The sequence below is a fragment of the Toxorhynchites rutilus genome, chromosome 1 (assembly GCF_029784135.1).
Source record: "Toxorhynchites rutilus septentrionalis strain SRP chromosome 1, ASM2978413v1, whole genome shotgun sequence".
Taxonomy (NCBI): Eukaryota; Metazoa; Arthropoda; class Insecta; order Diptera; family Culicidae; genus Toxorhynchites; species Toxorhynchites rutilus.
The window spans coordinates 86,813,743-86,826,212 of record NC_073744.1 but is presented as its reverse complement, the minus strand read 5'-3'; the positions used below and the strand labels follow the sequence as shown (position 1 = coordinate 86,826,212).

At 36.8% G+C, this 12,470-nt stretch overlaps 1 protein-coding gene across 1 annotated transcript in view; it reads left to right on the top strand.

Moving 5' to 3' along the window:
• LOC129761135 (microtubule-associated protein tau) overlaps positions 1 to 12,470 on the top strand; it is a 119,219-nt gene that overhangs the window by 16,827 nt on the left and 89,922 nt on the right. Inside the window, exon 2 of the mRNA XM_055758843.1 lies at positions 8,860 to 8,871. Within this exon, the coding sequence (XP_055614818.1) occupies positions 8,860 to 8,871 (12 nt within the window). The remainder of the gene's footprint in view (positions 1 to 8,859; positions 8,872 to 12,470) is intronic.

Genomic DNA, 12,470 nt, shown 5'->3' with positions numbered 1-12,470 from the left:
TTCTTCGAACAACTTTTGAAATCTCTTTGCAAATTTCTTTCAGGAAGATAATACCATATTTTCCGAAGATCGGAAGTACTTTTCATTTTTACCGGAAGATCCAAATGACATATCGGTGAACTATCTTTCACAACAAGAAATTTACCAAGCATCAAAGAAATTAGACGGAACGAAAGGACCAGGACCTGACGGAAGAGTATCTGTATTCAGGATTGCCACATATACAGATTATTCTGTATTTTACAGATTTTTCGCCAAATTTCAGATACAGAATCTGTATATACAGAACTACAGATTTTCAGCAAATATGCAGAATTAATTTAAAGATTTTTTTAATTAAATTTTTGATATTAAACTAATTACAGTGCATTTGCTCTATCTACCTTCTAACTAATAAACTTGTTTTTTTTCGTTGAGTCATGAAGATATCTTGATTTACAAAAATATTGAACCGTATGAAATGTTACCCCACCTCTCTACTCCCGGCTAAGGTCGTTTGTGGGACACTTTTAGATAATTTCACATTCATCAGTGTGTGTTGAGCGAATACTTTCGCTTTACAATGCCAACAAAACAAAATTCAGAAATCAGTCGACTTTCACAATGATGCACTCTAATTTCAAAGCGAAGGAATATGTACTGGCTCAGGGAGGAGCGAAAATGACGGAAAATTTGAGGGGAAAATTCAACATGAAACATCATACAATTTATTATGGGAAAACCTTTTTCTGATTTATTTTGTTCAATTGATACGACTTTAACAAGTTTTTTGGCGTTGAACTACGTTTTTCATTAAGCGTGCCAAATCAGAAAAGAAGTCTCGTTTTTATGAAATAAATTTAACGTTGATAACTATTTTCACAGCGAGCAGATTCTGACGATTTGCATACCAAACGAATCGGAAATTCTCTAAGATTTGTTTGATATGCTATACATTACAGTCCCATAGTATGTGAATGGTTTAAGTTAATCAAAACTGGAAGCATACCCATTTTTCCATACATTTGTGGGCTAACCCTACCCGTAGCATCAATAACGAGCAACTAATACATTAGTTTTTACCCGTTTTCAACTTATTTGGTATAAAGAGGCCATCCCCGATTTGATATCCCAGTCTCTATTCAACAGATCAAGCGAGCGGACTATGTTCATTCCTAATGCTGATATCACACACATAGAAACACACACGGCTCGATACAAGAATGGAAGGGACGCAAACATTTTGCATCACATTCACTACACAAACCTGCCTCGAAGAAAAAAAAAATTATGAAAAACTATGAATGAAAAATAAATTTTCTATAATTAATATGTAATAATAAGTTATATATATAATATAGTGTCGACGTATGGTTGCAATATCCGTTTAGTGAAGCATATTATTCTCTATCAGTTTACCAAAGGCAGTTTAGAATTGTTGAAAATTTTAATTATTATTTATACTAGTAAAATTAACTAAACAACTAAAAAGTTATTTCAAAAAATTTGATGCATTCTAAAATAATATCTGAAGTAATAAACAAGCTGATTGAATAATATAATTCCGTAGTTCTACGTCGAAAATGCGGTCGTGTCCTTTTACTAAAAATACAGATATTCAGATTTTTTTCAGAATAGATTTTACAGAATCGTATGTGGCAACCCTGCCTGTGTTACTGAAAACCTGGCTGAGGAACTCACTCTTCCCCCACATTGCATTTTTGATATGTCACTATAAACTGGAATATTCCCAGAAAAATGGAAACGAAACCTGCACATTTCTCTGTTCCATGTTCATATAGTCTATGGAATATTATTCTATTATTCCCGGATATAAAGAAAATTATAACTTATTTATTTTGAAAGCCTCTCAAAGCCTTTCATAATTTCAGAATCAACAACTATGGGTGATTTATTCTATTCATTCATTTATGGTAGTAAATTTGAACAATTGTTTGGTGTGATTTGTTTTTTTTCTAATGATGTCAAATATTTTAATGCCATAGAGAATGATACCTTTTATGTCAAGGTTTACGAAGCCGGAACAACTGGAAGAAAGCGCAGCAAAACAACATATAACTGGAAGTTGATCATGAAAATATATATAAAAAAAAAAAAATTTGTTCCTCAAAAAACGAGAACATAACAATAGCATTTTTTCTAAAATGATTTACTCACAGGTTCACAATTTTGCACCTAGTTTTAGAGGTTCCTGCATGCCTGTTTAAGCTCAGTGGTGTTTTAATTTTAAAAATTAAATTCGAAAGATTAAAGTATTGTATATGGCGAAAAGTTCTCGACTGATTTTGGGGAAATGAACAGTTTTAGAGATGCAGATTTTATTTACCTGAGGACTCATGATTTGATCAATCACCAGGTATATAATTACGACCAATTGTTCATCAAAACATTAAAACATCACATTACTAAACTGACATAATCGGATAACTTTTATGACGTTTTCTTATGTTCCTGACACTCATAAACTGCAATTGATGGTAATTTGAAGTTCGAAGAACGCTTGATGGTTCAAAGATGCGTCATTTTCAGTGTATTAACAGGAACCTGCTGATGATGATGAACCGGCATTTATTTTATGAATAGCTACTACAATTTAAAGCCGTTTTATTGATAGATAATTGTTCTGCGCACTATTAAAGAGATGAAATTTTCTCTGATAATTGATTAATAAGTGCTTTTTTCTACTGCCGAATGACACACATATTGCTCAATCAATGGACCAGGCAATAATTAAAAACTGCAGAACACATTGAAGAAAAACATTAAAAGAATTACTATTTTGGCCATTTGTGTCTTGGTAGTAAATTTTGCTACCCATAATCATCAAATCTTGATTCCTGAACCTCAAATATGTAGAATGAGCACTCAGGAAGATAGTGATTTTGAATGACATCACATGAAGCTGAAGATGAGGAAGAAAAACAGAAAAAGGTAAGATGAGGAGAAAAGCAGTTTTTCATTAGAAAAAGGTCTGTTTCGATTATATCACGTTTCCACTACAGTGATGCTTCTGAACCCGGACGCTTTTTAATCAGGACACTTTTTCATTACATTCAATATCATGCCAAAACCATGACATTTTTTGCTTGTTGAATTAATGTGACTGATAGTTACTATTGTATCAATTTAGTTTAGTGTCAAACATAGTACCTAGCTGTTACCAAAAAAATGTAAAAAATCAAAAATCAATGTGATTTTCACAAACCCATCAATATGAGTATCAAATAAAAGGGCTTGTTTAGAAGAATACAATTATTGGTGAAAATGTAAATCCAAGATGGCAGCCGTCATCTTGGATTTATATTTTACATCAATAACTGTAATCTACTAGTCAAGCCCTTTCATTTGATTTGATTGGTGTGGAAAAAAATATGGCGCCATCTTGTAGTGGTGGCCATTTTGGATTTTCATTTTTCATGAATAACTGTCTACTAGTCAATCCCTTTCATTTGATAGACATATTGATGGGGTTTAGAGAAAATATGTAATCCGCCATTTTGTAGCGGCCGCTATCTTGGATTTACACTTTTCATCAATGACTGTGTTCTACTAGTCAATCCCTTTCGTTTCATACCCATATTGATGAGATTTTTAGAAAATAAGTTATCCGTCTTTTTTGAGCAGCCGCCATCTTGGATTTACATTTTTCATCGATAACTGTGTTCTACTAGTCAAGCACTTTCGTTTGATACCCATATTGATGGGGTTCTGAGGGAATATGTAATCCGCCATTTTATAGCGGCCGCCTTCTTGGGTTTACATTTTTCATAAATTACTGTATTCTACTAATCAAGCCCTTTCATTTGATACCCATATTGATAGGATTTTGAATATAAGGCGCCATCTTGTAGTGGTCATCTTGTGAAAATACAATAAATAATTGAATTAATAAAAAACTTTTGTACCAAACGTATTTCCATTTAGTCCCGCTACTTATGATGCACCCGTTAATAAGTTCTACAATAATTAATACATAATTTCTCTCAAAGAATTGCAAAGAAAACACGTGTTCGGTTTTATAAGCAATAGTGTCCGGATTTAAAATCACGACACGATGAAAGAAACTTCAAATTTTGAACAAAAATAACATGAATTCTGTGATTCATAACTTATATGAAGGACTTCTAATTCTATAGGAACACTAAGTTTTCATGCTATGATATGTTAATATGTTTTAGTAGTTGAAGTTATATTCGTGAGCGCTTAAGCGTCCGGATTTCAAAGCATTACTATATATCACGCAAATTTTTTTTTGAGCTTGATATGACTGAGATGTTACTGTATTAGGTTACAGTGGTGGAAAAAATAATAGTTGCGTAGGAAACTTTTCAGTAAATTTGATGATAAATGGTAAATAAAATGGCAAAATTATTGGATTTATAAAGAAAGACACTAAAATATTCCGCATTTTCCGGTGGAAAATGAAATAGGTGCGAATCATTAATTTAAAAAAACAAATTCATTGTTTCAAACGAATAGTAGATATGTTCTATTGAGTGATCTTTTAGTACTTAGTCGGAAATCCATTATTTTTCAATACAGCTTCGCTGAGTATTGGCAGAGAATCGACAAGCCTCTGGCACGTTTCTACCGGAATAGCATACCAAGCTTTTCGAATCGCATTCCACAACTCGTCCCGGTTTTCGTGTTTCTTATTCGCGATGTTTGTCTTGACCTTGTTCTAATGATTTTCTATTGGGTCCGAAGACTGCGCTGGCCAGTCCAAAACGTTAATCTCTTTTTCAACCAACCACTGTTTCACCTTGGTGTGTGGTGTGGGTTTCACGTGGAGTGTTTAGGATCGTTGCCCTGTTGGAATTTCCATTTTTAATGGTCCTCTTCATAAGGTAGCTTTACTTCATTCAAGATGCCAAGGTATGCATTTTGTGTCATAATAGGCTTTATCCAAAAAGAGGTCCAACTCCTTGCCAAGAAAAGCATTCCCATACCATAATATAACTCACGACATGCTTGATGGTCTTCTTCGTGAATTGCAGAGAGAACTTGCTATTTCTGGGACGTCTATCTGCACTAAATAAATTTACTTTTGTTTCGTCACTCCATAGAACATTTCTGAAATAGCTCCATGTTGTTTGGCAGCAAGAGCACGGTGTTTACAATCAATCAAGCGGTTCCGGATTGTTCTAGTTGTTACTTCCAGTTCAAGTTCCCTTTTGATGGCTGTAGATGTAAGGAATGGATCTTTTTTCACCAATTTCAGTATTCGGCGGACATCCCCAGAACTAGTTTTTTCCGTCCTCGTGTTTCTGATTTCATCCGGCAATTCAGGTTATTTGTAAACATATCCTGTGAGCAACAGATGGTTTCTGCTGCTTCTTTAAAAGTTTTACTTTCATATCGCAGTTTTTCAATCAGCCATCTTTCATCGGGACTGCAATGTTTACCACGACCCATTGTCTGTGAACAAAAAGCTAACGTTTAAAGTCAGCCTTTGAAATATTGGTATATCAGTACAGACTTACTATTTTCATTCACAGAAAACCGTAAATCGATAACCAATATGTACTAAGAGTCACTTCAAGATGATTTGTATAGTAAAACACCTATTTTTTCCTCTCAAATACTGGTCAATGAAAGTTTACGTTCGCTCACGGTCAAAATAATGTGAATCTTGACAGATAGCATTGTTCCATTTGTTGTTTTTAATATAAACAATCTCACACAGAGATGGCGTTTTAATATGCATTATATATGATAGGTTATAAATCAGATGACTTTATAAAGAATGCTTACACCTATTAGTTTTTCCACCACTGTATGTTTTTCGTGCAAATTTGTATCGGTGTCCTTAGGAAGTAAAAGTTTGAACGCTGGCTATATTATTCGCATCTCTCGAGCGCATGGACTATATCGACTTTGCCTTCAGAAAGCGTTCTATTGCAACTTTAGGCAAATGGAGAGGCAGCATGGTCATTAATTTCCAACTGTTTAACGACTGATGGGCGTCTCCATTATCTAAGTTTGAGTATATACTCCAAGAAGGAAGGAGAAATCAGTTACCTAAAGCTCATATTGTGCGGATAAGTTCGACTATAACTTGTTGCTCATAAAATTATGCCAATTGTTGTGCGGTTCATACACTTGAATTAAAGTATCAAATGGAAAAATGCCATTTCAAGGCGAACATACCGACAAAAACAAAACTAATTATTGGCTGAACGTGGTGAGGTGACCGTAGACTCTCCTCTTACCCCTCCTTTTCGGTTTATCGAGGCGAATTTTAGCCAAGGTTTAATATTTTCTCTATGCTTTGATACGCTTGTTTGTAGAAACAAGCTCCTTGGTGCTGCTGTTGCTAGGACATGTGGCAGGGGTTATTAGCAAAAATGAAAAACAACCATTTTCAGTGATTTTTCGTCGCTATATACACAAACACTCATATTCGCAGCTAGACCGCCGATGGGAGCTTTTTTGGCTAACTGGATCTATGCATATCAATTTCTAATCAACAATCGTCGCTGACTGACGTGCTGGCGGACTTTGGTGACATCTTTGAGTTCTTCTTTTGATAGAAAGGTTCCAAAATTACCGCAATCGTAATTAATTTGTGCGTCTTTTTCGTAGCTTCGACCATCGTCATGAGGAATATAAAGATTTTCAAGAGAAGCAGCGTGTCTAAAACTAGAGGTGAGTTGGGCTGTAAATGGTTCGATATTGATTTTATGCCTTATTATCAGTCGCAAGGACACAAACATGAGAACATTGAACTTGTGGTGCATCTTCGTGAATTTGTTAGTGAACATGAACGAGCATTGTTTTGTGTTATATATATATATATATATATATATCCAAACGAACGACATAACCAGAAAGTTGTAAACGTGCTCCAGAAATATTCGAATTGAATCTACCACGATTCTTTGCGACAGGTGTTTGATCGATTCCAGCTTTTCGTTAAAAGTCGTTAAAACAAGTGTGACACATGGCTCAGGTTTCCAAAATATTGATTACAAAACATCTGTTGAGCATGTGCATGATCCGAAGCAGCTTTACGTCGTTGTATATTTTTGTCGTGGTTAATCTTCCTATACTCGCGTATAGGTCTGACAGGCCGAGCATCAATGAGGTGGCTGAAATTAATGACTATTGAAACTGGGTGAAGTTAAAGAAAAAATATTTTCTGGAGTTTTTTACCCAATTATATATTTTCCTATTGTTAAATACCAATAACGCCTAAAAATATACAATAGCAATATCACAGAGACGCGAAAATCCTGAGTATACAAATTACGATTTTTCGCGCGAGTATACTGCCGTTCTACGCATAGTTGTCCCATGTTCCAAAATCAGCAACTGAAAAAAACACAATCAAAGTTTTCTAGCATATTTGTCTACCAGAAGCTTTCAGCATTTCAGTTTGGCAATACACCTGGTTTTTTATAGGCAGTAAACTATTTTTTAATGAAATGTAAATAGTTCCCCTCACTTGAATCATCTTCTTCTTCAATGGCACTAACGTTCCTAGAAGAACTTCACCGTCTCAACGTAGTATTACTTGCGTCATTTTTATTAGTACTTAGTTGAGATTTCTATGCCAAATAACACGCCTTGAATGCATTCTGAGTGGCAAGCTCTAGAATACGCGTGATCACAGTGCAAGTCGGAGGAAATTTCTTTGACGAAAAATTCCCCCGACCAGAACGGGAATCGAACCCGAACACCCGGCATGTTAGTTATGACGCTAACCACTCGGCCACGGGAGCACACTCACTTGAATCAATGAAGCTTGATTACGGTTTGAAAATACATGGTGAGACAGTTATGTCTAGAATAACAACAGGGGACAATTGAAGTTGATGTTGTTTTTTGAAATACTGGGAACAAACAATAAGTTTTTTGGTGTTTTCTCGAAAGATTATGCATAAAAACATTGTTTTATGAAGAAAATAGTGATCTGAAACACCTTTGCAGAATATAAATCTCATTCTTATTAGGCATTCGCTAACAAGGTGTACACGTTTTCTGTTAAACTAAACCAGAAATGAGTGCATTAGCCCTGCTGAAAGCGTGACATAAAATTCCTGTACTTGTACCGATTCATTTATTATATACCTACAACAATACATGGTGGGACAGTTATCCCTAGAATATCAACATGGGACAATTGAGCTTGATGTCGTTTTTTTGGAAAGCTGGGAACAAACAATACGTTTTTTTATGGTTTTCTGGAAGATTAGACATAAGAACATCGTTTTATAAAGAAAAATGAAAATTGTCAAAAAGTGACATGGGACAACTATGCGTAGAACGGCAGTATAGGAGTGTTAATCAACGTTCTGGTAGTAACTAAAATCAATAGCAGATCAACTCGATTTCATGGGAAGAGTATTTAAACTGACAAGAAATGAATCAGGCATAACAAGCGTTCTTCAGGATTTCATCTTTCATCTTCAAGAAAGGACACTAGAACAAAATAGGTTGAATACGAACTATTTCGGATTTAAAAATATTTCGCTTAAAATAATATAAAGTGGATACAAAAGTGGTCTTCCCGGGTTGGAAATTCTCTCGACATGCCATGGAATGAATACTTTAGACAAAGCCTTAAATTGTTCTATCGATTAGTAATCTATGTCTGCGGGATAACCAGTCCGTTTTCTTTTCAATTTAATGTGCTCACTGGTTAGTATGATGTAATAAACTCAGTAACTCAATTATTATCAATAAGATAACTCGTCCCGCTCAAGCCTTTGTAGGGGAAAGAGGTGGGACCATCATCATTCTTTAAATACAATCTTCCCTGTAACTAATTAAGAGAACAATAAATGATGAAAACATAAAATAACAATTTGTTTTCTTTTTCAGGTACGTTGAGCATGTTTAATAGAATGACCTAAGGAGAACAGTAAGGTCAGTTCAATTATTAATAAGAGGCTTCTGTTAATAGGATGATGTATTACTCAAGTTTCTGCGAGAGATATATGAGTGATGGTAGCATTCATATAACAATTCATAGCCGATGAGGTGTTACAATGCATAAGTTCAAGTTATTGGAACCATCTATTTTGCTAGGAAAAAGGAAAGTTTAAGTCACTAAAAGATTATTAAGAAATACTATTATTATGCATAATTTTTTTATGTTAAGATGTTGAAAAGCATTCTAAAATACTTAAAATTATAAAATCGGAAAATTGAAATATTTAGTTTTCACTAATCATAAAAAACGTAACACAGTAGAACGGCGAAAGTATAGTTATATACCTAATAGAAATCGCTAGAAACGGGTTTGTATTTAGTCAATACCGAAACACATGATTTTAACGAAACTATCAATCTTAGCAGGATTATAGCATTGGATGTCGGTGAGATTGGAGAAGTTTTATAACGGAAAACCCCGTACAATCAACTGCGCAACGAAAACACAGGAACAACCGCAGTCAATAAAATTAATGATAGAAGTTTAGGTGCCAGTACCATACACATCTTGTAGATGCTTGAGTCATCTACATGTCATTGGGTCCATTGAAAACGAAACTTGTAGAATTCCAATGTTTGATTAATCTGGTCTGAATAAAGGAGCAGTGAAAGAAGGTCACTCTAGAAAACCCTTAAACCCTCAAACTGCTCGTATAGATAGATAGATAGATAGCATACTCTCTCTAACGTACGTAACGTTCCCATCGCAGTTTCTGACTTTCGTTCGAACGACTTAGTTCGAACAATTTCGAAAAAATACATTCTTGCTTTCGTACGAATCCGTTCGAACAAGACCTTTTTCCAACGTAAAAATATTGAAGTAATCAGATGCAAGGTTTCACGCATTACTTAAATTTCATGCAAGATTTCAATGATGAAAGCTTCACCCATTCAGTGATCGTTGGTTAATTGGGCTGGAAAATCAACCCAATTATCGAAATTTTCTCGCTAACTGGATTGAAAAACATCAAAAATTAAAAAAAGCCCAGTTAGCGATTGAATGCTGTATATGACGGATGACGAAGAGGGTGTTTTCAGGGTTACGCAATTAGCAATTATTCAGCGTAAAATAATAGCTAGGAGCATAGTAGCAATTATCATGTGAGGACTTACTGAGACCGGCATAACATCGTATCACAAAAATAAAACGAAATGAAATATTATTGATCTTCATGACTCATATTCGTAATTCTTAAATATTGAATTTCTTCTGTACTAGATTGAGCAGTAGAACCAACACGACTTGAGCTCGAATTATCCGATAGACTGAATGATGTTTGGTAGGCGAGTGAAAAAACGCATTCGTACGGAAACTAGAATAAGCGTTTCGTTCGAAAAGTTCAATATCCGAAAGTCCGAAAGGATGGATTTGATTCGTACGAAAACAAGAATACAAATACATACTTTCGGCATACTTTCGAACGTTTTCTATTCGTTCGAAAACAAGAATGAAGGTATAGATCTTCCTGAAAGCTGGCAGAGTCAGTTAGAATGGATATTGCCTTCGTACGTTTTTTGAAGAAGTGAGGAACGCTCTACTAGCCTTATCTGAGGAGGGATAACCCAGACGTCGAGATGGGCTCTTACCCACTAAAACCAATCCCTCTACTCGTTGCCTCATTTCCCCTGGGACCACATCTAGGCGACTACTTCAGGGGGCGGCTGTATACATGCACTTCACGAGTCTTCAACGCTGACTAGCCTTGATCCTACTCTTTTTCTCTATAGTCTTATTCACAATTCGTTGTTCTCAACTGCGCTTATGTTCATTGTGCAGGCATCCATTTACCCGTCGAGACGTGAACCGATTAGGAATTGTCCTCCAACTTGATGTGCAACGCGTCACAGACACCCTCGCGGGATTTCTGCTTCCAACGGAGCACCGATTAGATAGTGCCCTCCATCATGACGCGCACTCCGTCTCAGCTATTCTCGTGGGGTATGCGCCGGTTCGATGGCATCCTCCTAGACGCTTTCTCCGTCGAACATTGCCAGCACGCATTTTATTGTTCAATACTCCGTTTACTTTCCATCTCAAGCATCCGTTTACCCATCGAGACGTGTACCGATTAGGAATTGCCATTCAACTTGACGCGCAGTCCGTCACAGCCACCCTCGCGGGATTTCTCACCTGTCGAGACGTGAAGACGAGTACGATTATATTGTTCACAGCGTTCCAGGTGCCCTCGTCACGACACATTTCCTCCTCAATATTCTCAGTATAAAGGACAGGCAGCCCCGCATGCCTTGCGGTAAATCAGGAACAGACGAACACGACGTGCTCCGGTGCCTAATCTTCGTATGAACATTGTTTTTTGTCTTAACTTGTAGAGTTCGTTTACTCTCATTTTGACCTCTATCAAGCTTGACCTGGCTGCAGTCCTTCAGAGGAAGTGGTATTAATGGATTTCTGAGTGAACATTGGGGCAATCTCTCCTTGTGGTTCGTGCTGCTCCCCTAGGGGAGTGTGATTTAAAGAGTTCGCTGTGGTCGCCCACACTGATGATCTCTGGAACTCACCGCTTCTTACAGACACGTTCGCCTCTCCGATTGGTGTGTCGTCATTCTGGTCGTTTCGTCTGTTGAATTTATCGTTCGTATTCATGGTCTGTTGGGTCCCAACTTCGGGCTGCTACATCCGCTCATTGTACATAGTCACTTTTAGTGATCCCATGGTCATCTATGCAAGCAGTAAGTCCATGCAAGGGTTGACACGGTCCTTCATGGGGAACGTGTTCAGAGCCGTATTAGCGTAAGCCAGGAATATGATATCTGAGCCTAGCACCTAGTGCCTAAGCCTAGACGAGCATCGAACGTACCCGAAGACTTGCCAAGTTACTAACGGGACGGGGGCAACCGCACTATTAGCTCACATGATAATTCCATGTCGTAACGTGAAATCTTCAAAACGCCTGCTTCAACAATATATTCGCTGTTGAATCCATCGGTGTAAAGTAAAGGATGTTCAATAAATTCGAACACAAATTTTCATCGTTATGTAGGTGGCACCATGTGCATTCTGTGTATTGGTATTGGTGTTTGGTAGAATAACGATGCGCACGGCGTCGACTTGCTGTCATTTGTTGTTTGTTTACCGTGCACGATGAAGGAGTACCGCGACGTCGTACTAAAGTTGTTTGCGGAGGTGAGTGACCCGGCGAGATATTCCGGCGGTTGAAATCCCACGGGGTGAAGCGGAATTTCATCGATATCACCATCCGTCGGTACCGGGAGACGGGCTCGGCCAAGAACCATGAGAGAACCGGGCGGGCACGTTCGACGAGGTGTCTGCCGGGTTGTGCAAATGGAAATTATACAATGCCCCCAGCTGATAAAACATTCTCAATAAACATTGCCTCAATAAAAATTGACACAGCAAAGAATATCATTTTTATATATTTTTATATTTTAATTTTCTTAACACTTTTTTAAGTATATTCGAACTCAATGAACACCCTGTAGATCGCATTCTTGAAAGGTACTTCCCAACACTACAGTGCGTACCTTCTTCGAGGAATTGCGCGTCCTAATAG